This window comes from Pararge aegeria, chromosome Z, assembly GCF_905163445.1.
Source record: "Pararge aegeria chromosome Z, ilParAegt1.1, whole genome shotgun sequence".
NCBI classification, from domain to species: Eukaryota; Metazoa; Arthropoda; class Insecta; order Lepidoptera; family Nymphalidae; genus Pararge; species Pararge aegeria.
In genome coordinates this window covers 6,423,701-6,450,957 of record NC_053208.1, presented here as the reverse complement: position 1 = coordinate 6,450,957, position 27,257 = coordinate 6,423,701, and the positions used below count along the sequence as shown (strand labels likewise).

At 35.9% G+C, this 27,257-nt stretch overlaps 1 protein-coding gene across 3 annotated transcripts; it reads right to left on the bottom strand.

The window, feature by feature from the left end:
• Nucleotides 1–6,187: 6,187 nt before the first annotated feature.
• LOC120636123 (protein disulfide-isomerase A5) lies at nucleotides 6,188–27,087 on the bottom strand. Of its 3 annotated transcripts, XR_005659348.1 has the most exons (14): nucleotides 26,899–27,087; nucleotides 26,513–26,754; nucleotides 25,776–25,983; nucleotides 25,132–25,260; nucleotides 24,672–24,772; nucleotides 23,072–23,220; nucleotides 20,604–20,734; nucleotides 18,477–18,638; nucleotides 16,257–16,398; nucleotides 14,848–15,050; nucleotides 13,360–13,534; nucleotides 12,314–12,555; nucleotides 7,346–7,443; nucleotides 6,188–6,312 (listed from the first exon to the last, which is right to left on the bottom strand). XR_005659348.1 is itself a non-coding variant. In XM_039907422.1 (13 exons), the coding sequence occupies exons 1-13, from the start codon at nucleotides 26,920–26,922 to the stop codon at nucleotides 7,438–7,440; spliced, it is 1,914 nt and encodes a 637-aa protein (XP_039763356.1). In that variant the 5' UTR covers nucleotides 26,923–27,087; the 3' UTR covers nucleotides 6,435–7,437. The 3 variants fall into 3 exon arrangements, 2 of the variants coding, with proteins under 2 accessions (XP_039763356.1, XP_039763355.1); XM_039907422.1 differs by lacking the exon at nucleotides 6,188–6,312 and having other exon boundaries at nucleotides 6,435–7,443; XM_039907421.1 differs by lacking the exons at nucleotides 6,188–6,312; nucleotides 7,346–7,443 and having other exon boundaries at nucleotides 12,139–12,555.
• Nucleotides 27,088–27,257: the final 170 nt, after the last annotated feature.

The following is a 27,257-nucleotide window of genomic DNA, read 5'->3' as shown; positions in this document are numbered from 1 at the left end:
GTATGAAGTACTACTGCCTGAACGGATCTTAGAAATTGAAGGGAGAAGACCCGCGCCCTGTAGTGGGCCGTAATGGGTTGATATAATGTTGATTGATGAAAGGGATATTGCTTCTAGTACGTAATCCCTAGAACACCTTGGTACCAATACAAACGGTACAGTATATCCACAATATCCATTTACACCTCTTTCACACATCATCACGTCGTCATTTAAAGTAAACCTAGAAGTAAAACATAGAATTATTATCATCTTCCTTATCAACCCATTAAAGACGTACTACAGAGCAGGAATCTAATCTGAGTATAAAAGGATGTAGGCCGTGGTCCTCCACGCTGGCCAAGTTAAAACTGGTAGACTCTACTCAACTAGAGAGAGACCTCTGAGGCATGCAGGTTTTCTCAAGATGTTTTCTTTCACCATAACCTAAAGTAAGTGATATTTTAATTGCTTAAATTAAAAACGCACATAACCCCCGCCGGACATAGAACCCGTTCCTCATAAACACAAAACTTAACTTATTTAAAACAAAACTGTTGTTACCTACTCTAGCAAGTATAGTATAATAGTACCTCATTCATATAATGAACAGGTGTAATAAAAAAGATCATTATGTTTAGAAAGAATTGTTGACCGGCTCGGATCACAATCTTGGCTAAATGCAAAAAAAAACCTTAGCTATACATTAAAGATGTTTACTGTATGAATTTAATAGACAGGTGCTTGGTTTTTTCTTGCCTTCTGTTTCTTTTGATCCGGCTGCCTTAGAAGAGAATGGCAGTATAATCTACACCTACTTAAAGTAAAACTACAAACAGTCGATTCCTTTATATTCATCTAATCTTTAAAAATTGAAGCTCCGATATCAATGGGAAGCCAGGTCGGTTGGCCGTGGCTAGATACGAGACTACCGACAAAGTCGTGTCGCTAAGCGATTTAGCGTTTCGATACGATCCGAGTATGGGTTTAACCGCTTCCATCATCTCGTGCCAGCAGGTGAGTCAAAAGCTAACTTGTAGAAGATTTAAAAAAGGAAGTTGGATAAATCACTACCTATAGCCAATTTAGCTTGAAGGTTCAATGTCGAACATATGCATCTGCAAACAATTGCTGGATACAGGCCATAAGAGAGAGGAATTTGAAGCAATGAACCGCCATGCTGCTACAGTGCGGGCGGGCTCTTATTTTTAATTGGATGAAAATATCCGTGACAAAGCGAGTATCAAAATATTTTTTTCTCTTTCGGACCTACTTTTTGTGTATCGTGATCTATGAATGGATCACGCAACAAGTAGCAACTGTAGTACGCGAGTTTCTGTTGTAGTATTTCTTTTAGCAATTATGTTCCCAAATATGTGCAAAAGGTTACATTCACAGAAGCTTAATTTCGGTTAGACACGGAGAACAAATTCGTTAAACAATTTTCAGTTCTGTGCAAAGTGATTTAAAGTAAAAATTACAAGATTCTTTAATTTATTTAATTCAGCGATTCTTCTTCAGCCAATCATCAGGCTCTCGATGATTTTTTGACACAAATAATAATTATTACGCTGATTACGTGCGGGCGAGCACATTCACTTTTTTAGAGAGGTAGATTGTTATGTCATAGGCCTACGATGCTGTGACCGAGTGGCAATTTTTTTTACGCACTGTATCCTCTAATTGAATTTAATTAAGGTGACATACAGAGTTGATACATCTTCCGCAATTCAGGGAAAAGTTAGACAATGCCTACTGCAGTGAAAATTCAGTGGTAATGGGTAAATATTGCGACTGTTATTTGCCTGCCTTCGTAAAATTTGTCCTCGGCTTGCATACACGTACCGGATTTAAAAGTTATTAATTATTATATAAACTGCAGGTGGAAAACACCTCATTACTTTACCGTGGAAAGAAAAATATTTTTGATAAAAAAAAACCGACATTGTTATACAAACGTTATCTACTAAAATGTACATGAAACCCAACAAAGTTTAAGAAACTCTAGATCTAGAAATATATATGCGACCTATTTTGGTGATAAGTAGACACAACAACTGGTAGAGAGAGCAATGACTTTACCAAACGCGTCCTGATCAAGTCCATTAGTTTGCTGCAACCGGTTTTTAGTCTACATATTAAATCTCTTGGCATAGGAAAATTTTATGACGTAATTTATAAGAACGATTAGATGCATTTGTCGGCGTAGACATAAAGACAAGAAACAAAATTTTGAATGGTAGTGGTACGAGATATATTTACGACAACGGCAATGGGCGCTGCTTTCTGAGTCCAAGACCATTCGGGTTAGATTCCCACAACTCAAAAATATTTTTGTGGTAAAAAGTGTCTGGGGGCTTATATTGCAAGTATTTGTGTATATTTTTCAGTACGCATAACACGTATTATGCTTACTTTGGGGCTTGGTGGCGATATGCGTATATTGTCGTAATATTAATATCCATACTTCCATACAGAAAAAACCACACTCAAAAAACAGACGCATATTAGATGCGTTTGTTTTTTTGACTTTAAACCAAGCGTACTTAAACAAGCATATTTTAGACCAAGCTATTTAAATATTTTTTCTAATAGATCCTTTTGATAAAGAAAAGTTCTAGATATAAGTATATGAGTAGATATGCAAATATAAATAAAAATAAATATACGTATATGAACTATTGATATTATATGTAGGACGTACTTTAAATCTATAACTAAGTATAAAAGCTCATTCGGATATCAACAGCGAACAAAAAAAACATTACTTTGCTGGATATCAATGGTTTATAAAACATCCATGTTATTAACCTTGGTTCCTTGATCACATTTAAGTTTCGAAAGATTCTAATTCTTAAAAAACAACTTTGAGGTGGCTCATTCCTCCAAACTTACGATAAACGAACCCAGAATTGACTGACCTTATTATCACTGGTATATTGATATAGTAATAAAAGCAGAAACGAAAGCGTTCTTTTAAGCCACTAGGTACCTATAAAGTCCACCACTCCGCACTGGGCCAGCGTGGTGGACTATTACTACTACTATACTATTTTTGTCTGAACCCTTCTCATAGTGGAAGGAGGTTGATATGATGATTATGTAAATTCTTTTGGCAGACTATTGGTGGATTAATTTTAAGTGTATTTTAAACTCCTGTCAAAACATTTTAAGTTGGTATCAGCCTGAAGGACGGCTGATTGGCGCAGTTTGCAGCGAACCTGCTTTCTGAGTCCAAGGCCGTGGGTTCGATTTTCAGTGCTGGGTGTTTATATGTATATCATAAGTATTTATGTATATTATTCATAAAAATATATATCAGTCATCTACCCATAACACAAGCTACGCTTACTTTGGGGCTAGACGGCGCGGGCGATGTGTGCGTTGTCTTAGTATATAAATTAATAATTTATTCATAAAAATATATATCAGTCATCTACCCATAACACAAGCTACGCTTACTTTGGGGCTAGACGGCGCGGGCGATGTGTGCGTTGTCTTAGTATATAAATTATTTATTTATTATTATTATTATTATTATAAGTAAGCCTCGGAGAGATTATTATGAATTAATATTTAAAATAATCGTTAAAGCCCGTCATTTCGTATTTCAGTAGCGTGTTGGATATTTGCTTTAATTCTCTCTCTCCTTCGAGAGAAGAAACATGTACCGAGCAGTGTGACATTAATATGCGTTAATGATAATGATGGTTTCTAAACTCACTTGAGTACTAGAACCGAGTACCTATTCGCGGCAGTGTAAGCCCGCTAGGCATACAACGATCGCCCATTAATCTAGTATCTTTGCTCTGAGAGCGGTTGGTACCTCGTTTTTGCTTCAATTAGCGGGCGGTAGGCTTGCTTATGTTGTACTAGAACTACTTCCTGACTGGACACAGCTTTCTAGTCTGCATTTTGAACTTAGAAGTAGGTACCCAAGTATCTGCCGCTTATATTTACTCTACAGGCTGATACACTTAAATGAACTGTGGTCCATTCACATAGCTCGGACAGCAGCGTAAATAATTAATTTAAATCGCGTTAAATATGTTTTTGTAGTACAATAGGTACCTAAGTGTGAGTCCTCACAATCTGCTCATCATTTCTTAATATTTTTTTACGATTTTAGATGAATCTTTAGTTCAAAGAGAATACAAACCAAGTGCTTCAATAATAGTTCCTTTGCCAGTGGCAAAGGTCAATGACTTTTGCGCATATTTTGATGTTAATTTGGCGTTTATCTTCGCCAATCTTAACTATGATCCATCTGAGAATCTCACAGGAGAATCTTCACTTAGGTGCTGGAAGAAAACATCGTTGTTTTCACTCATCTCTTTACAAAGAATGTGTAAACAAAAACAAACGATTACGCCTACCGTGTACCTAATAACTTTTATACAGTGCAATAAAAAATATTTGAAGTGCTTAGCTATCGAAATACGATATTGATGGATTTCGTGATATCCTACTACCAATTACTCGAGCAAAATATTCGTACGGTTCTACCAAACTTCCTAGCCGAATTCCTCGTACGTGTTCTGCTACTAATAGCTGTCATTTTGATGCACTTAAAATTCCAACCGCAGGCGCGAGTGATAACAGCGGAAGAAATGCTGAGTGTATATAAGAGGCAAAGAAAAGATTCATACGTGCCACCCTGGGCAATGATACTCTCCGTTATATTAGTGCCGCTCCTAATATTTTGTTTACCTTTGTTATTAGCCCGTAGCTATGTGGAAACTGTACGAGCGTTTTTGGGATGGAGTCTAGCCTTACTAGTGAACGCGAATTTCACAGAACTGATAAAGTTGGTAATGCCGAGACCTCGACCGGACTTCTTCTACCGCTGTTTTCCGTGCGGCGTCGCTTCTAAACAACTCCATTGTTTGATAAAAGTACACGATGTTGTCGAAGGGAGAAAATCGTTTCCTAGCGGACATACTAGCTTCGCGTTTTGTTCACTTGGCTTCCTGAGCTTATGGCTGTATGGGAAACTAAAGACAGCATTTAGAAACCTAAGAGTGGAGATATTTTGTATGCTACCGCTTGCACTGGCCACGTTGATTGGTGTCAGTCGTTGCTGCGACAACCATCACCATTGGGAAGACGTGGTGGCTGGTGGGATATTGGGTTTCTCGTCTTCGTACTTTTGCTATAAGGTGTATTGTAAACCGGCGGACCATCTTTGCGAATAACAGAGATAATCGTCAATGGGTAACATGCTAGGAGCTTCTAGAAACGCTATGTGATGTATCGGATACAGTGCTTACCTCGGTGAAAAACATAATGGATCAACTACAATCATTGACATAAATTAAGGACTAGCCAGACAGCACGACATAGATAGATGGAAAGGATATTTTGTAGGTATGACGATGTACGCCAATTGAAGACCTGTGGTCCAACTGGTTAGATTGACCTTGCAACTATTAGATACCAGCTGTTGCCCGCGGCTTCGAACGCGGTTTTTTTGGTTTTTCATGAATCCTGCGGGAGCCGCATATTTGCCCGGGATAAAAAGCAGCCTATATGTTAATCCAGGGTATAACCTATCTCAATTCCAAAAGCCAGTCAATTTGGTTCAATAGTTTTTGTTTGAAAGAGTAACAAACATCCATCCATTCTTACAAACTTTCGCATTTACAATATAAGGATATGTCACAGTTTAAACCACGCACGTGTGCCCACAAACACACGTGGATTATGTATTCACGTCGAATCCTCTACATGCTAATAGCAATTCAGACTGAGCTTCTCTCGGAGAATACTCTTGCAATGCACTCTCTTACGATTCAGTAGTTAAGCAAAATTAGTTTAACTGACAAGAGCTACTTTGGAGGTCTGATTAAACATTTGACCTTCAATCGACTTGAAAAAACTTGAGCATATCCAGAGCAATCACCTAGGCGCAGCGGAGTCTATGAATTATCATAAATCGCGTTTTTCCTGATCCTTTGATGTACAAAATTTATATTTGAGGGTAAAAGTATACTCTATTTTTTCTTACTTATGTTATAATGTAATAAAAGTATTCACTAATTTTTAGAATTAAATAAAGTAAGTTAAAAAATTATTAAAACATACATGCATTATAGTTTATTTTATTTATATTTTCACTTCGCGTCGATAAAAGACAAGTAAGAAAAAGTCTTGTTTAGATAGGTACGCTTTTATGGTTTCAATAACGAGTTTAAATAAAACGACCAACTTATGCAAAATATATAATTTATTTGTTAGCTTCATAACAGTGCTTGATTAAAGGTAGATCGATTACACAGTTTTATTTTTCCGTAGACATTTGTTAGGACTACTTTTCGTACTGATACGGTAAAGCTGAAAGCAAAAGTATTTATTCAGATATGTTACAAAGGCAAAATATTTTAAATAAGTATTGAGTATAAACCATTGATAGGTATTAAATATTAAAAAATAAATATAAAAACTTTTTAAAAAAATATTTAAAATGTAGTGAACTGTGAGTTATTTAATTTTTTTTAGTAAATTATGAGCTACATTTGCGTTTTGAAACTAAAACCCATTAGTCTCTCAGTATTTTGGTCCTGAAAAGTTTTTTCTTTTTATTCGTGCATTCACATCTTATCAGTTGGTGGTTAAAGATGATGCATTCTAAGATTGTTTGACAGCCCCAGCGGCGTGCACTTCATACATGCACAAAAGCACTGCCTACCCAAATACTTTTATATTACTCATATATTAGGACAATTTTTCCAATTTATGCCATCTTACCTAGCTGCCATTCCATCGGTCTATGAGAGTGAGGGAAAAGAGGGGACACCAGTGTTTTCGCACACACTTGTGCACTAAAATATCTCTCGCGTAGTTGAAAAATCTCTGGAGATTGAACACCCAAGAAACTCTTTTATATTCACGTCACTCTGAATTGACTTCAAAACTTTTCTAAATAAACTCACATAGACATTCGAGGATTCTGATGACTAACACTATATAATGTTAAGATTAAGCTTTTTTCTTGATTGTACTTAAAGTAAAATCAAATATGTCTTAATTGAAATAAGGTGGTATTAGTTAATTTCCACATAGTTACTAAAATAGCATGTACGTGTACTGCAAACTATAAGCAAACAATGGTTAAATAAACTAAACTGTATTATGAAACTAGATGTTGCTTACACTTTTTAAGGTTTTTTTTATGAATATTACTCTCCTATGTTACTCTCTGTCCTTTCAACTAACTCTATAAAAATCCATTTGTTATATTGCTTGGTTAGTGCTTGAATAAAGGACAAACAAACAAAAAAAACACTGGCGCATACATAACTTTAAGTTAGGATTACTTCTATCCCATAAATACAATAAAATATGAGAAAACTAACTAATCATATACTTGACTGAATGTTCTCACTGGCGTGTTCTGAACCTCTCTTCTCGTCATAACATAAGATGTTAGCGCAAGTATTATACGTCATAATGCAGTTGCTACGCCTGTAATGAGGTAATAAAGTCGTTAGATAAGTTTTAATTAATTTACAAGGTACTTTTATCCTGATCAAAAATGGAATATAGACTTAAAAAGCAAAAAAATTAATTGTAAATAATAAATGTTTATATTTATTTCTTTAAAGAGTTGTTTATGGGATTTCAATTTATGCGTCCGGGTAGAATTTTTGAAGGTGGTAAGGTGTATGGAAAGGTAATGGGAAAGTCTCAAAAGACGCAAATATAATGATTATGAAAGGGAGCAAAAAAAAACCAAATTCACATGAGAAAAATATACAAAATATTATTTAAACTAAGTACACACAGCCCTATTGCCAAATTTCAGATATTTTTTTTCCGATCCGATTTTTTTTCTCGGATTGACGTTCGGAAATCTTCGTGACACTTCTGTAGAGTAGCTGGAGACCAATTTGAACAGTAGTGACTTATGACGCCGTGTTCGCTTCATATGAAGGCTTATGCCCATTTTCACTAATACTAAGAAGCGCTAAAATCGGATGCCTAATAATTTGGGTGATGCGTACAGAAAAAAAACGTTTCACCAACGCCTGCATGATGACTCATTTTGTATATAATAACGCATCAAAAGTGCCATCTATGTGCCTATTTGAATAAAGAAATATTTGACTTTGACTAACGACGTTAGGCGCCATTTAAATTTATATGCAAAATGAAAAATATGATAATACAAACACAAAATACCAACCTCGTGGCAAGGAATCATAGACAAGGTGGGTCATATGAGTTGCCTAGTGAAAATCGATTAGTGAAGGGTAAATGTATGTCTACGAATCTTCTTTAATTAGGCATTACTAAATTAGGCATTGTTCTGTTCGTCGTTAGTGTCACTCAGAAAGCGATCAAGACAGCTACGCTACACGGTATCTATCTCTGCGTGATATTTTTAGAAATGAGCTCATCGGAAAAAGAACCAGGGTAGCTGAAAGAGTTGCGTAGCTAAAATTGTAATAATGAAACACGGAGTGGTGTCACCGCATTGGAAAACGGAGTATTGATAAACCCCCTACCAGGTGAAAAGACAACATCAAGCGAGTCTCAGGAATGTACGGCACAGCACCGCTGAGTGTGGTAATTCTTAAAATGTCCAGTGATGGACACATGAAGATTTAAGCAAAATTTTCACATTTCATACATAATAATGGTGCCATCTATTCGTAATTCAATTTTTTAATATGTTTTAAGTACTTTTTAATAATATCATTCTAATTTTCTAACATACCATATATTATACCAACTCGCAGGAGAATTGACAGTACTGTTTCCATTCGCATTTTTATAGTCGTTTCTTAAAACACACTCCGCAAATGTATGGCCTTACAAAAAATACATTTATATTGAAACCAGGATTTCCATTTATTCTTATTTAACAATATTCTATATATATATATATATATATATATATATATGTCATCAATGTAATTTATAAACAATGAATAAAAAATCGAAAATATTTAATACAAGAATATACTTAATAAATATTTACCTACTTCATATTACTTTACTAGTTTACATTATACATTACAATAAGTATAAATATAAATATGAAATATAAAATATGTGATACAATGTTCCTAATAACTACGTCATAATAATAGTATTAAAATTGTAATTAAATGCATTAATAACTATATAACAGCTGTATAAATACATCAGGCGAGTCTACATCATAAGTACGGTTCACAAAACGATTAATTATCGTTGTTTTGATACGATACGATTTATTACGACAAAATAAAAGGTTAATTATCGAAAAGGGGGTAATCTGCCGATACCAATTACAGTAGTTCGGTTAATGACAAACTTTTGTTCCGCAAACTTTTCCTGGAATAATAATGTTTGAGAACATTACAGAACTTTCCCTAAAACTTTCAAGATTCAGTTCACATAGTTTCAAAAAGCCGATGGATCTTAAGATTCAAAAATGCCACTTCGAGTCACTGTATGTATGGAAATCACTGCGATGACGTGCTACCTCATTTCCACAGTTTTCACACACCTATTAATCGTGCGAAAGAGGTAGCACGAAACCGCCCGTTTTTTATTAATCTAATATTTTGTACATCGTTTAGGACAACGACGCGACGTGTCATTTACGTAGAATGCAAAGCAAAATATTTAGTACTTAGTACAATAAAAAATATTGATTCCTTTTTACTTAAAAAGAGGTTTTTTCATAGAAAATGGTATGTCGTTATAAGCGGAGTTATAGTAGTATTATACTGTATATCGAACAATAACTAAAAAGCACTTTACAAACTTTTTGAACTTTTTACTTTACGAAGCTTTTCGATAATTGGTATCATAAACCAACTTAAGAAAAACGAAACGAGCGAGAAACCGACGATGGCACTAAAGGTGAGCAGTTATTTATTACGTTTTATCATAAAAAAACGACGAGTTTCCGCAATTACCGTGGGAAATAGTTAATTTGTTGAAATAACAGATATTATTAATAAAGAAAATTGCGTAAAAAGCTTCGTTTCCGAAGTTCTTAGATGCTTTTAATAACTTAGATGGACAGTGCGAGCTAGTGTGTAAACGATGTGCAATGCACCATTTTTTAAACAAGGTTTATGCGGTCCAATTTACTCTGACGATACAATACTTTAAAATAACTCTAAGGTCCGTGTTTCGTAATTGTAACTGTAACTGTATTATATTGGTATTCGCTACTCTTTAGTGCAATGCGTGTTTATAAATAAAAAAATTAAAATATACAAAAAAAAAAAAAGGTCTTTTTTGTGTCTATTTATTACTTGCGTTAGCTGCGTTATTACTTTTTTAAATGCCAACCGTTTGTTTTCATAGGGAAAAAGGTAGCTAATGTTATTTTCAGTTTTTTACTAACAAAAATGGTTGCTTGCTCGGAGCGTGTAGGACAAACAAATGCACTTTTCAACCATCTAATCACAATGTGCCACAGGGAAAAGAGGCAGGGTACAGCTAGTATTATAACATTTTAGAGATTCCTTGTTACTCTCGCGATGCCTATTACTAAAAGCACTGTTTTGTTACGTACTTCCATATGTCAAATCCAGACTCCCGTGGTCATAGCAAATTATCAGAGCCGAACTACTGTCACACGAGTTGTTTATAACAGATGTGTACTGTCAGGTTAGCAGCTCACACTGTCAAGCTAGTCGCGTCAATTAAAGAGATCGAATGCAGCCTTTTTAATCATATATACATACAAACATAATATATAAATACAATATTTAACTATCAATATAAACTAAAAAATTAAAGATATCACGTACCATTTTATATACTAATAAAGCGTTTACGGTCTTATGAAAAGCGGGAACTAATTAAATAAGACTTACATAATTGTTAATAATAATAAATGCTGAAAAAATTATATTAAAAGTATTAAAGCTAATAGTAACGTCTAGAACTATCTCCATATAATAAAATCAAAGTAATAATATTTCTGTTAAATTTGATGAAGTTTTAACAATAGATTAAGATAGTATTTTTATTTTGAAAGTCCCATTTTAGTCATTTAACGGTCCCCGGGTTGTTTTTTTGTGATAAAAAGCATTCCGCATCTTTGTCTGGGATGTTGTTGGGCCCAAAATTTCATCAAGATTGGTGCAATTTCTGAGCTGAACGTTACAAACAAATAAACATACAGACTCATTTTCACATTTGTAATATTATATTGCCGAGTTTTGGCAGGCGGACTGTTAATTGTTATCCATTGGCAGTGGATATATTCGGGGAATAAAACTTTTCTTTGCATTCAAGGAAAGATTATTAGAGGATTAAAAATATAAAAAAAAAAATAATGATCCTAGGACCACCCAGACGCTAGTTCGGTGGCTGGTGATAGCAGAAGATCTAAGAGATATATAAAAACTGACGTCCGTTTTCTAAATATAATAGGAAAACCTTCAAATTTTAAATGGAAATTTCAGCATCTATGCTTAAGAAGAACTCGTCTGAATACTGATTTGCATCCCAATTGATAAGTACTTCGAATTGCGTTTACCTGAATTAATAGTTATAGACATTACTACCGTTTTTATAATAACAAAATGTAGCAAATAATGGATCATCCAAGCCCTAAACGTATATTATATACTTTCGTGGCGCTTAAATTTATGTCTATATAATCCTTTGATCGATATTAAAACCCCAGTAAAGGAGATACAGCAGTTCGAAGCCTTTGATTGCGGGGCAAATGCCGACATCGTGGTCTGGATAACGTCGCGACAGTATATATATACGATATGTTAAGTCCTGCATACTGAGACTAGTAAGAGTACTTTCCCCGCAACACACGGTTATTTTATCTAGACAGCTTTCTGGGGCATCTTTTTGACTTAACTATTTTAAAACTTTTAAAACTGGTAGAAAAATAAGAGTACACTTATTTGAAATTGGTTAGTTCCCATCATTGTCAACGATAGGGCTTCGTAGTTAAAATATTAAATAAATGTGTACTAGGTACCTATGATTTGAATTTTCGAGCGACATTTATAATTTTTACTATTTATCATGACAGAAGGTCTTATTTAGAACATCATTTGCACTTAATTTGCAGTAAAATTTATACAGTGCTATAATTTATTGAACTTACAACTCATACTAATAACCTAATTATTAATAATATTTAAGTCTGTATATTATTATTGATCAAAGAAATCATCGCAATAATTAAGTATAATATAATAGTATCTATAAATTTGATATTTATCATTAATTTTTGTTAAAATCTATTTCATTATTTGCTATATCGAAATACAAATTGAGATTGCAGTTACGTTGTGATTGATATGTGATTCGAAGGTTTTGTGTGGCGACGACTGGTGTATCACAATTCGTCTTTCACCTTCAGATGTGATTTGCAGAAGCTGAGCATATCCTCCATTGATCGATCGCCTTCGTAAGTTGCCAACAACTTCCCATTGGCGTAAATCTTGAACGTCGGCAGGGTCTCTACGCCGGCAAAGTCTGCAACTTTTTGATTGTCCGCCGCCTCCACTGCTATTGCTTTTATCGGACTGTTTTCGTTTTTGAGAGCGGTTGCCAAGCGGCTGTACGCTGGTTTGACTGTCGAACAATGTCCACACCCTGGAATGCAAAGCAAACCTTTAAATTCTGTTTATTCGGAGTATTCCGTAAAAAAAGGAATTAAACAAACAAAATAAACCAACATTGTAGCAAAATCTTTTATAGAGCACTATTTCGTAAACGCAATTACATGGCTTCTCTAAACAAGTTTGCCTTAAGTAGATAACGTAACCCTACAATAATACTTTTTTCTTATTTCCACTTCTATGTTTCCATGTTCCCACAACTGGATGATGTTTGTGTGATAGACATGAATGTTTTTCAGTGTCTGGGTGTTTATCTGTATGTTATAGGTATTTATGTTTATTATTCATAAAAATATTTATCAGTCATCGTAGTACCCATTACACAAACTAAGCTTACTTTGGGGCTAGATGGCGATGAGTGTATTGTCGTAGTATATTTAATTATTTATTTATTTATTTTGTATCATACACAGGGTCGGCAATGGCATGACATGAAAGTAAAGATCCCCGGCCAGTTGCACATTGAAGATAAAACCTGAATACTCCTACACTAAGGGTTCCGCACAAAATATGTAAATCGTCGTGTTTGGTGCAGCATTTATGTCTTGTAAGTCGAAATCTCCAGCCAGTTTCACGTTCATGCTAAACCCTGCATCGTCCTATACTAAGGGCTCGGTTAAAATAGGTAGTAGTACTTACACGCAGCAACATGATAAACGTAAGATTAGATGAAATATTAATGTCTTGTAAATCGACTTCTCCTACTAGTTGTCCATTGAAGATAAAACCTGAAACCTTTTACACTAAGCGCTCGGTTAAAATAGATGATAGAACTTACACACGGCATAAAACATGACAAAAGTCGGGTTCGGTGAAGCGATGATGTCTTGGAAGTCGGCATCACCGGCTAGTTGCACGTTCACGCCAAATCCTGCATCCTGATTGGTCTTCGTTGTATGCTGCGCCCGGTGTTCGCTCAATTGACCTTGTATGAATGACACGAAGTCCACTTTCTGTGAAACAAGACCATCATTGGTGATAAGTATCTTGTTCCGCTTAGATTTTCTGTTTTCCTAACTGAAACATTTTACTGTGTGTAGCTATAACCCATTTATTTTAACTTAACCATGCGTTCGGTTTGCGTTGGTTCGAATTTAGCTTTATGACTCCTTAAAATTCGCTCGTTTCGATTGCGCAGAAATCAATATTCGGTATCAGCCAATCAACGGGACGGTAAAGTTGACCACCTGCGCGTGAGCTGCGCTGCGAGTGTACCTGAGCTACACTCGCAATTAACTTCCGCGACGACATAAATTCTTTTAATTTTATCTACCTGCGTTTCAGAATTAAAATCTCTATTTTTAGGAGGACAAGATATGCCAAATGAAATGTTATTTGTAAATAGCATTGAATTATGTTATAGTAGTTAGAGAAACGGTGATAGCGCAGTGGATAGGAGCTGGACTTTACTATCAGGCGGCCGTGTTCGAATCCCGGACAACACATCTAACTTTACTAAGTTAAGTGCGTTTTAAGTAATTAAAAATATCAATTGCTTCAACTGTGAAGGAAAACATCGTGAGGAAACCTGCATGCCTAAGAGTTCTATATAATGTTCTCAAAGGTATGTTGAGTCCACCAATCCGCACTAGGCCAGCGTGGTGGACTACGGCCTTAACCCCTTATCATTGTAAGTGGAGACCCGTGCCCTGTAGTGGGCCGGTAATGGGTCGATATGATAATAGTAGTAAGTCCCAGCGCTGGGCAATGAAAATTTATTAATAGATACTATTAATTAATATGATTTTAAACAATGCATCCTATCACTTTTTTTAATAGAATAACTATATTTGGTCTTTTAAAATCTCCAAGTAACAACACACGGCTAATGACTTTCATTTTACATCGTAATTATTCATAATTTCGGTCCAATTTCCGTATTTATACGCAGATGGCTCGGTTTAATTCGAGAGACATGTTCCGCTAAAAATGTTTGTTACTTCATTCTGGATCTACCAATGCATACATTCAAACAATGTGTAAAAACACATCTAATACAGCGAGGGTACTATACATGTGATGAATATCTTCATGGCAAGGTAGATTGGAAGCAGCCAGCTTCGCTCTGATCTCCCGCAGGATAGAAAAATTATAGTAAATGTTGATGTTGGAAAAGAGCAACTTAATTTCTTGCCGTCTATTCTCGATAGAATCTGTGTTCCGAACCGGTGGTAGAGACACAGACATAGTTGACGTTTCAAGAGTGCTTATAAAGTAGGCTTACTTGTGATAAATTAATTTTGAATGTTTTTGAAAGATTACTTACCTTCCTCCCTCCACTGTAGTCCTGCACAAGCTTGTCGAAGTAGCTAAAGTACTTGAGTGTGGGGTACCCTTTGACGTCGTAGTTAGAACACAACTCCTGCTGTGTTGTACAGTCGACCGCGGCGAATGCCACCATCAGTTCATCAGCGAATTGCTCTGCGGCTTCAGTGAACTCTGGTTTGGTACTCTTACAATGTCCGCACCCTGTTCAAAATAATACTTAATATTATAAATCCGAAAGTATGTTTGTGTTGTTTTTGTTCTTCCATAACGCCCTAACCACAGTAAATATAAAATACATAAGTTGATTTATTAAATGTATGAAAAATAAGCGAGTCCAGTGCTGTAACTCACACACGGCACAAGTGACACTTCTTTAAAGTGCCAAAAGTAGCCTACGAGAGATTGAGAGATAAACAGTCTCAGAAGTATTAAGATACATGATTATATTTATAATAATTTTACATTAATATTACTTTTTATATTAATATTACTTTTTACAAAGTTTAAAAATAATTTAGTATTTAGATGTACAATCTTATATAAAATTCTCGTGTGCCATTTTAGTAATTTATTAATTTTTCATCCCGCTCGATAACTGATCAATTATCGTCTTTTTTTAAACGTTTTTCACTCTATTTTTTAATTAATTTTTCTTTTTTTTTTAAATAAACCTTTATTTTTATTAATTAATTTTATTCCTGATATATGATTAGTGTTACCAATGTTAGATATTGTTTGTTAGTGTTACTGTCGTAATGAATTAGTGATGTGTAATGTTAAGAAATAAACTATAATAACTTAAAAATAATAATGTTTGAGGTTTGTTATTTTTATATTCCCTCATCGTTCACAGCGCTCTATGCAAAACGCATATACCACATCCTTACACACTTACAGTCAGCAATTTTTTGTCTACACTAGAAATTACCTAGAAATAAGTAATATGGCAAAAAAACGTTTGCCATATAAATAATAACCCCTTCTCATTGTGGGAGGTGACCCGTGCCCTGTATTGAGCCGGTAATGGGTTGACATGATGAAGATGACGATATAACATACCATTTTGTTTCCACGGTAACATTAATAGGAAACAAAATACATTTTGTAATTCCATCTCATTCTCTCCCATACGTCAGTGCGTTTCGTTCTTTATCGTGACGCATTTTCAAATCACAAGATTCTAAAGAAGTTGCAATTCAAAAATGAACAACCGAGCTGATGACGTAAACCTTTTTAAGGATGTCTGTTAAAACAAGTGGATAACTATTGTAGAGTAGTAGAGGGAGTGAGTAGAGTAGTAGAGGGAGTGAGTAGAGTGGTAGAGGGAGTGAGTAGAGTAGTAGAGGGAGTGAGTAGAGTAGTAGAGGGAGTGAGTAGAGTACTCGTTATTAATGTGTTTGCACTCACAGGGCGCATAGAACATGACAACGGCGTGCTTGATCTTGCGCAGTGTATTTCTGAAGGACGCGGCGTCGAGGTGGCGAACGGCACTCTCCTCTTCGCTCCAGGGCTTTTCGGGCGGCGGGGGTGGCGGCGGCTCTTGCGGCGACTGGAAGAAAACAATTAAATGTCTCTCACACTTCTTTACTTAATCATCATCATCATCATCAACCGATTACTGGCCCACTACAGAGCACGGGTCTCCACCCACAATGGGGTTAAGGCCGTAGTCTACGACGCTGGCCAATTGCGGATTGGTAGACTTCACACTCAGCGAGTCGCGATGCTGAAGTAGCAATGGGCAGTGCACATAGCTCGGAGAACCGATGGACGTTGGGGTCTTAAGGTGCTGGAATGGCGACCCCGCACCGGTAAACGCAGCGTAGGTCGGCCCCCAACAAGGTGGACAGATGACATCAGGCGAGTCGCTGGGAGCCGCTGGAGGTAAGCGGCCCAGGACCGTGTATTGTGGAACTCCCTACAAAAGGCCTATGTCAAGCGGGGGACGTCGATTGGTTGACATGATGATGATGATGATGAGACTTCACACGCCGTTGAGAACGTTATGGAAAACTCTCAGGCATGCAGGTTTCCTTCCGATGTCTTCCTTCATCGTTTAAAGCAAGTGATATTTAAATTGTTTAAATTAAAACGCACATTTCTCCCGAAAAGTTTTTGGTGCGTGCCGGGGCTCGAATTCGGTCTCCACAAAGGAAAGTCGAAACCTTACCCTAGTGGGTAAGGTTTCGACTTTCGGCTATCACCGCTTAATTTTACATAATATATAGGCTCAATTAACAAAATACCGGAAAGCTCTCGTTCTTGTAGTTCCTATCATTAAAACTGACAACTTCATTCCTACAACCTTTCAAAATTAAGTATATTTTTTTTTCATACAATAATTTTTATAAATCGTGTTATTTCTATAAAGTGACATTACACAGTGATAACAAATACATGTGATTAGAGAGACAGTCACTGTAGGGATCTGTAGGGATCAGGGCATTTGAAAACACAGGATGAGTTCAGGGTCTTGGCTGCCAGAGGTCAACAGAAGTCAACTGGTCAGTTGCGGTGAACGTCTCAATTTGTATCGCCGCGGTGTTGTCAGAATGACTTTCGCCCCCACCACATACGTTCCGTATTTACATATTCTTTAATTTATAAACCATAGACAAAAAACTTGTCTATGGTTTATAAATTAAAGTAAATAATTAATTTAATATAATATTGTATCAAAATTTTATAAAATTAATTATTTATTTTTATGTAGTTGATACACGGCTTTTTGCGATGAATCGGCGATAGCCCAGTGGATAGGAGCGTGACTCCACTTTCGAGGGGCCGAGTTTAAATCTCAGGACGCACCAACTTTCTAAGTTATGTGCGTAGAATAAAATAGAAATAAAAATAACACTTGCTTCAACGGTGAAGGAAAACATCTTGAGGAAACCTGCTTCCTGAGAGTTCTAAATAATGTTCTTAAAGGTGTGTTGAGTCCACCAATCCACACTTGGCCAGCGTTGTAGACTACGGCCTTAACCCCATTGCATTGTGGGTGGAGACCCGTGCTCTGTAGTGGTCCGGTAATGGATTGATATGATGATGACGACACGGCTGTTTGCGTCGCTAACAGTCCCCACAGTCCACTGTCCCTGTTGTCGAACCGCGGCGAGCAATTAGAAAAACACGGTGCTAATTGGACAGGGATAAGGCGTGCGGTGTGCGTGTTACATAACAGAGTGGTCACACAAAAAAAAAATTGAGTATATTTATATATTTCGCAACCTATCGAGTTATAAAAAATTGGAATTGTTGAAAAAAAAGTTATTTATATTTATTGAGTTTTAATATAAAAAAACTATCAGGCAGATATTTTGATATACATTGATATTGAGTTATATCATTTACTTTAGAAATAAATAATTTAAATTGAACGCGTATGTGCGACGCGTACCAAATGCTGGAGTCACTTGATTTTACGTTTGCACGTAATGTAGGGGGCCGTGTCTTATGATTTTCAGTAAAAAACTACGGCAATTGTTAAATCAAAAACTATTAGCGTTTCGCTTTCACTGATAAGTCTATACACAGTACCTACATAGTAAACCTGTGAAGCCTCTAAAGTATTATTTCGGTTTTTATTGACGCGTTGTATAATAATGAGAAAAGGAATAAAATACCAACCTTAATAAAATCGATAATTTGATGTTCCTGACGCGCGTGCCCCGCATCGTACTTAAATTCGCCCCTGCTGAAGTACTTGAGCGTCGGGTATCCCTTCACACCGAACCTGGAGGCCAGTTCGGGTTGCTTAGTCGCGTCGACAGCTGCTAGCAAGCCTTTAATCTGCAAGTATTCAAAGTGTAGGTTGTAGTAGTCATCGTCAATACCAGCATCAACCTATTCATAAAGCAATTCTACAATAATAATAATATGGACCTTTGAAAAAGTAGATCGAAACTGCAACGTGTCCTGCTAGATGACGCTACAGTCGCTATAAGATTGAAGAGTGTAAAAGGCATATACTAATTTCAGCAACGACGGTAGGAAAGCCGTAGCTTAATTGGAAAAAGCGCTCATGCCGCGATTGCCAGAGAGACGCAGGTTCTAATCCTGTTGGTTCCGATTTTTTTTTTATATGCATTTCAAATTTATAACAATTGTACAATAAACTACCCATTGACATCTTGGAGATGTCTTAATAGGACTTTTCTATAAGCTTACGTTTAATACAAACTCAATAGTATAAAACACTACGTAACCGATAAAAAAGCTTGGGTGTGAATTATTGCTCTAACCAGGTTGCTCTGCTAATAATATTAGATGACAATGTGAGATGGTGATAACAAAAAAAAACACCCGGCTAAGTTTGTTGTGGTCTTTAAGCTTTAATTTTAAGTTTACGAATATGGGTATCGCCATCATCTCACTACCGTGTAATGTACGCATCAAAAGTGCCACCTATGGGTCTACTTGAATATAGATATTTTTGACTTTACCGGCACACTACCGGAAGTGCTGATAGCCCAGTGAAGTGGTGATAATACAGTAGACAGGACTTCGACCACACTTTCCGAGGGGCGAGTTCGAATCCCAGCACGCACATTTCACTTTTCTAAGTTATGTGCCTTTTTAGCAATTGAAATATCACTTGCTTCAACTTCAAGGAAAACATTGTGAGCAGACCTCCATGTCTGAAAGTTTGCCATAATGTTCTCGAGGGTGTGTAGAGTCCACCAATCAGCACTGGGCCATCGTGGTGGTCTATGGCCTTAACCCCTTCTCATTGTGGGAGTCGACCCGTGCCTTGTAGTGGGCCGGTAACGGGTTGATATTATGAAGTTGTATTTGTCATCGTAACAACAACAACCTATTACCGGCCTATGAGGGCCCGGTGATAAGGGCTTAGGGCGTTGTCCACCACGCTGGCATAGTGTGGATTGGTAGACTTCACACGAACTTTAAATATAGATATTTTTTAAATATACTACGACGGTACACACGTCGCTATCTTGTCCCAAAGTAAGCGTAGCTTGTTTTACAGATACTAAGATCACTGATAAAAAAAATTATAAATAATATACATAAATACTTATATAGCAAGACGTTAATGTTCATCACACAAACATTTTTCCAGCTGTGGGAATCGAACCCACGTCTGCATTCAGAAAGGGTCGCGGGGCACTGCGCCAATAATCCGTACCAACTTGAGAACATTATGGAGAACTCTCAGGCATGCCAATTTCCTAGCTATTTGCGTTCACCGTTAAAACATACGGTACTGGAATGGCGACTTAGCACTGGTAAGCTCGTGGTGGACAGAACGTGGTGAAGGGAGCCGCTGGACACAAGCGACACAAAACCGTAGAATTTTCAACTCCTTACAAAAGACCCATATCCAGCAGTGGACGTCTATCGATTAATATTATAATGGTGATGATTTTAAATAAGCTATATATTATTTTAAAGTGTTATAACTAGTTTCCCATTTTCTTTTTGTTAGTTAAAACTATAAGTGTTTCTGAAGTTTTGATGTGAATCATCTATTTGTACGATATATATTCTATCACACATTCCGTGGCGACGCATCATCATGTTGATGAAAATACGTGATAGTTCAAAGAAATTGTTGAATTAAAATATTTTGCATATAAAGAAAGTGAATGTATATAATATTGTATTCTTTTATCATGTCATATTTAGTTCCTGTCATAATCTGTACTTTTGTGCCTATTACTTGTACAAAATAATTTCAGGCTAGGCTCCCGTGACGGCTCACAGTTTTTTTTTTAATATTTAAAACATAAATACCTTTTGCTCTTTGAGCTTGGTGGCTGCCTTTTCCAACTCCGGTTTTATACGTTTGCAGTGGCCACACCAGGGCGCATAGAACACCACTAAAGCGTTATCGGCTTTCGCTAGCACGCTGTCGAACGTGTCCGCTAGAGAAACAAAAATCCAAAATTAACTTGGATTTATTTAAAAACTGTAGCAGTAAAAGACGTATGCATAAACTACGCAACCCATACAGAAAAACAGCTCTTTTCTCAATGAGCTTCTTCTGCACCAGCCTGTTGCGTGCTTAGAGTACCCTCTACCCTGTACAAGTTATGCAGATGATATAAAAATGAAGATTATCTCTAGTAATAGTTACAAAAAACTTGAGTATTTATAACTCGTACTGGAGTTTTTTTTTTCAATTTATATCATCTGCATACCTTTTGCATACCCTCTATGCACGCCACTGGCAACCAGTCCACTTTTATATACTGAACACATAATTAAGACGCGCGAATTTCGTTCGTTTTAGCGGAAATTGAAGGAATTGATAATGAATAAAAGTTACTATGCTAAAGACTATCTCATAGATAAGGTGTGACATTAATTTGACATGATTTTTACTATTATACCAACATGATTTGCATGCTGTTAAGCGGTATTTGGTTAAAAGCTAACTATAATGTTTAAGACCTGTAAATAATACTAACTCAAATTCGCAAAGAAATAAATAAATAAAATTAATAACTTAACTTTAATAATACTTATATCATAAATTTGAAAGAGTGTTTGCTGATATGTTGGTTTGTTTACTTTGTCTTTCCAGTGCGTCCTAACTAAGCAATAAATATAACTTCAATTTTGGCATATAGATAATTGATTGAACGGATAGTAACATAGGCTACTGTACATTAGTAGCGTTTACCCACTGTACACGCTACTAATGTACAGTAGCCCGGTACCCAGTAATTTAACCCAGGGAGGCATAAAGCAATCAGATGGTGTAAATGAGAAAAATCCTCTTACAAGTTATATAAAAAAGTTAGGGTGCAGTGCTCTTGTGCATGTATGAAGTGCACGCCACTGGCTACTACAAACGGTTTCCACGGGATCTGTAAAAAACCGCAATAAACGTAGAAGAACACGGGCAACAGCTTGAAAGTGTGCTAAGCCTTGACTAAGCATTAGGCAACCAATCGATTTGATTTTTGGCATAGTTATATATATTAAAATACTTGACGGCCGACTGGCGCAGTGGGCAGCGACCCTGCTTACTGAGTCCTAGGCCGTGGGTTCGATTCCCACAACTGGAAAATGTTTGTGTGATGAACATGATTGTTTTTCAGTGTCTGTGTGTTTATCTGTATATTATAAGTATTTATGTGTATCATATTCATAAAAATATTCATCAGTTATCTTGGTGTTATGCACAAGCTATGCTTACTTTGGGGCTAGATGGCGATATGTGTATTGTCGTAGTATATTTTTTTTATTTTATATTTATTTAGATAACTTTCTCCTATCTAGTAGTAGTAATGCTTGTAATATAATGCCAATTAAATTGATATAACAATTCAATTATGACAATTTCTTAGTATTATGTATATTGAGGGTACCAGCACGCAAGCAGTCGCGTGCACTGAATTATTTACCAGGTTATGCATACAGCAGGCATATCGGATCAAATAGCAAAAATCTTCCTCATATACGAGTTACATATCAATTTTAGGGTAGGCAGAGCTGTTGTGAATGTATGAAGTGCACGCCACTGCACGCAAGCGTAGCAGAGCCAGCCTACCGCCTTACGGTGCCGTGACGGTTAGTGGAGTTGATTCACTATTTCCTTAACACACTGGAGTTACATACCTTCGTGTCTTCGCAATAAACGAATTAAGAATTGAATGAGCATTCTTTTACATCATAAAAACTTACAAAATATTATTTTAATAAAAAAGGAATTTAATAAAAAATCACTGTAAATGTATGTCAAAGATTGCCATTGTCAATTAGTTGTCATTCTAGATCTTTAAATAGTATGAACAATTTAAGAATAATATTTTTTATGAAAGCTCTAAAGTAATAATAGAAAATAATTCAAGTTGGGTTATGTATTTATGTATATAAAACTGAAATCAACAATAGGCTAATTGAAACCAGAGCATAAGTTTACCTTTCATAAATCGATTTTCACTAAGCAACTCAGATAACCTAACTTGTTTGGTATTTTGTGTTTGTATCCTCATATTTTTCTTATGGATTTAAAATAATTAAAAAAAAAACAGCTTGTCTCCATCTAAGAGTTGGTGAAACGTTTTATTCTCCGTAGCAAATCATTAGGCATCCGATTTAACTTTTCTTAGGTTTAGTGAAAAGGGGCATTAGTAAATCAGTAGTAATGGGTTTACATAGCCTCTATACATTGTTGCGACTGCGTCTAGACCACGGCATCAAAGGTGTGTCGAACAACAGTACTTCTTTCTAATGTTATACATATAACTGACCTGTCAAATGCACCACATCCGTGTCCTCAGACCAACTGTCGTCCACCACCTCTTTCTTCTTCTGCAGCTGCGAGGATGGATCCCTCATAAAGTCCACTATTGCTTGTCTCTTATTATCGCCGTTGTATGGGAAACGATACTGTCCTTTCCTGTAAAATGATCCATATTTGTCAAAACTGTGACTGCCTCAATAATCTTATAACAATCCCATTCCAGTGTGGATCAAGACGAGAAATAACGCAGGAAGGAGATACAACGATGGATCGGGTAGATTTGCATGGGAAAGGTTACCAGACAGAAACTGTGCACTGAAGAAGTATGCGATTGCTCAAGTTGGCTTGAAAGCAAACAGATGTAACGGAAGTAGCCTATAGTAGCCTATTTATAACCAATGGAAATACCTGTGGCTCTCACTGTAAAGCACAATCAAGCTCTTAGTCAACGTTTGTTTAATTACTAAGCCACTATCAGATTACACATGTTTTTTTTTTTATACAACAAATAATAATTTGTTTTTTTCTAACTAATCTGTGTGCCCTTTGGCAACAGCCTCCTTCAATGCTTTTCAGTCTTCTCTATTTATTGCTTGTCTGGTCCAAGTGTTCTTTGCTTGAGCCGAAATTTCGTCTTCCTATCTCTTTCCTCTCTCTGGGGTACCACACACTGATTACAATTTCTCCACCCATAATGGTGGAATATGTGGCCAGCCCATAGCCACTTAAGGAGTTTAGTTCTGAATGTTACCCCTTGTTTTCTGGTGGCTTTCCTGATATGAGAAATGAGTTATTTTGTCTGCTTTACTCTTACCAAACATTTTTTTTTTAAGTTTCTTAATTATCTCCTTAAATGAACAATATTGTCTCCATACATTTGCAATTATGATATGTACTTAATTGTGATCAATTGGCCAACATACATGTACTCTTTTACATAATATTCTATGTTGTTATTGTCGACTGTGATTGTTTCTTCTTTGTCTTCATTTGTCATTACTTTTGTTTTTAATAAGTTCATATTCAAGCCAACTTGGTTAGTTAGGACATCAAGATATGTGAGCATTACTAGCAATTCTAGTGTAGATTTAACAACAAGGATTATGTCATCGAGAACCTTAAGTTAGTGATATATTCTCTGGAAACCAACCCATTATTGGCCCACTACATCACAAGGAGAGAAGGCCAGAGTCCACCATGTTGGCACAGTGCAGATTAGTGAACTCCACACACCTTTGAGAACATTATGGAGAATTCTCAGATCTTAAAGGTTTCCTCACATCGTGAGGAAACCTTAATGTTCCTCCTTCCCTCCTCCTCCTCCTTCCTCAATCAGATAAAATATTACTTGCTTCAAACTTTGAATGAAATCAAAGTTTGAAGCAAGTAATATTTTATCTGATTGAAATAAAGATTAGAAAAGTTAGATGTGCGATCTGGGATTCAAACTCGGCTCCCCAAAATTGAAGTTGAAGTCCTACCCACTGGGCTATCACCGCTTCAAGCTCCTATTAGTATTACAATATCCATTAAATAACCGATATGAGTAAAAATATTCAAAACTGTTGGCATGATAAAGAGATCCATGTATTTAAATTAGAACTTACGAAAAAAACAGAAGCGTTGGGAATCCAGTAATATTGTACAATTGCCTTATCTTTGAATTTCCTGGTTTTGACACATCAATGGCAGCAAGGATTGCTTCACCCTGAAATTATAATATAATATAAGTTTTTTATTTTAGTAGTTTACAAGTAAGACTTCCTAGGTTCAATACTTGACTGAGGCATTTTTGTATTTTATAATTCCCTATTTTCTCTTGTCTGCAAGCAAGCAATTAAAGGTATGACCATCAGCAGAAAGCATATAGATTAAAACATTTTAAACTCTCTGATCCTGTTGTACTAAGTGCTTAGGAAGAAGTGCTCTGATTTGGGCAGTTCACAAAGATTGCAGTCTAATAAGTGTCACCTACACTCAGCGTCAAAAATCTACCCTGACTTTGCAAAAGATATTTTTTAATTTGAGAAGAAAATAACTAGAACATATTAGTTGATATAAACCTACCTTTAAATCACCAGCAGCGGCAACATAGTCTGGTTTTAGAGATTTGCAATATCCACACCATGGCGCATAGAACATTACCATTGCTTTTTTGTAAGTAGCTATCCCTTTTTTCAGAAACTTGGTCAACGCCTGTTGACAATGGTTTATGTATTAGTAGGCATGTATTAATAAACAAAGATTAAGCCAAAAATAGCTTCTCAAGTTTGGCCTTAAGTATAGATTGATTGATAGTTTTAGTATCTGTGTATAAGCATCCATTTATGCATTCACTCTCAGCTTTAGTATATAAGCTTTACTATATATTCTTTTCAAGAAATGAAATTGACTGCAATTGCAGGATAGGAAAGAAATTAAATAAATAAATAAATATACTACGACAATACACACCGCCATCTAGCCCCAAAGTAAGCATAGCTTGTGTTATGGGTACTAAGATAGCTGCTGATTATAATTTATTTTTTTTATGAATATAATACACATAAATTCTTATAATATACAGATAAACACCCAGCACTGAAAAGCATTCATGTTCATCACACAAACATTTTCCAGTTGTGGGAATCGAACCCACAACCTTGGACTCAGAAAGCAGGGTTGCTGCCCACTGCGTCATAAGTTGATAAATATAGAAAAAAACAAAATACCTCTCCATTCAGAATGTGCATGATGTCAGTCGCTTGTGGATCTTCTTCCCACGGCAATTCACCTGTGGGATCTCTAAGGAAATTCACCATTGCACTAACAGTAACTCCTCTGTCATAGTCCTTGTGGAAATCCCCATCCTTGTAATGCTTAATACTGTAAGGTGAATCTGATGACACTTTTAGCTTCTTGCAAAGCTTTTTGCCTTCACTGAAAACAATGTAATTATCATCAGCCTTCACTTTTATTTTTTAAACTGTAAAAAAGTTTGTAAGCTTTTTTAGTAGCTTTTTTGTCAGTCTAACTAGTCTTCTATTACTTTACTTAGTAAGAATCAAAATTAAGAAATGCTTTCTTATAATCACAAAAGAATGTTAACCCACTTTAGGTACTTCTCTAAGTTAAAAAGCATTCCATGTCAATCTCCAGGATGCAAACTTTGTATATTTTTATCATTAAAGTAGCAAACAAAATCTTAGCAATAGGAGTGCTTCTTTTGGCAGAGCTTGTATGGGGAATGATGCCATGCTTATTTCTGCTGCCGTAGTTATGGTTGCTGGTATAGTTACTGGAGCATGAGGCGAAACACCTATACCTTACGTTAATCAACAGAGGAAAGCACTTTGTAGGCATGTACCTTGCATTTGCTGTTTATATTATGGCGACAGTATTAGACTTACCATCGTTTGGGCCATATATTTGGTCTGTTTGACAATTAAAATAAATTATTCCAACCCACCTGCCGCTGCAGTCAATAGTGACTAATGTTGCTTGTCCTTTCATATTATCTGCAGCATCTTTGAACATGTCCGAAACGTTTTGCGAGGACCGATTGTTATTAACATAAAGTACCAAAACATTTGTCTTGGATCTTAATAATTTCTTAAACTCTTTGATATCATTGATGTCAGATATAACTGATGTTTTCTGCCTTTTTACTTGCAATGATATTTGTAAACATAATGACGTAAACAGCAAAATCTGTAATAAGCGAGTTTGGTATAAGCAACTTGCATCTATGATAAACCACCTTTAATCAATCAATCAACTTTAATTAGTTTTCACTAAGACTAATTAAAGGTAAATTTTAGTAGTCTATTTTTATGTTTAGTTTACGGGAAATACCTTCCAAATTTCTTTGAACCACATGTTCAGCTTGACTTGTTTTATGTGTTCCAAAAAACAATATAGTATGATTAAACCTTCACATTTGCTACTCTCCACTTTTTTGAATATTGATAGGTACCATGAGATAACCTTCAAGTTGTTGTAACCAATGGGTATAATAGTTATTGTGAATTGACATTTAGTTGATAAAAGGGAGACCGAAGACTATGGAGGGTAGAGGTAAGGAGAGTCATCTGTGTATATGAAAAAGTGTCGTCAAAATGTATTAAATTAGGATGGCGCCACATTTGCATCAGGGTCTCTTAAAAGAAGCGCCAAATATAAATATTGTTAGAATAGGCTTGAAAAATAAACAA

Coding starts and splice junctions, on each gene's coding strand:
- LOC120636123 (XM_039907421.1), bottom strand. CDS start 26,922: ATGTGGTTCAAAGAAATTTGGAAG. Junction 23,221..24,671: donor CCAACGCTTCTGTTTTTTTC/GTAAGTTCTAAT, acceptor ATCATTTTACAG/GAAAGGACAGTATCGTTTCC. Junction 18,639..20,603: donor CCAAGCTCAAAGAGCAAAAG/GTATTTATGTTT, acceptor GAATACTTGCAG/ATTAAAGGCTTGCTAGCAGC.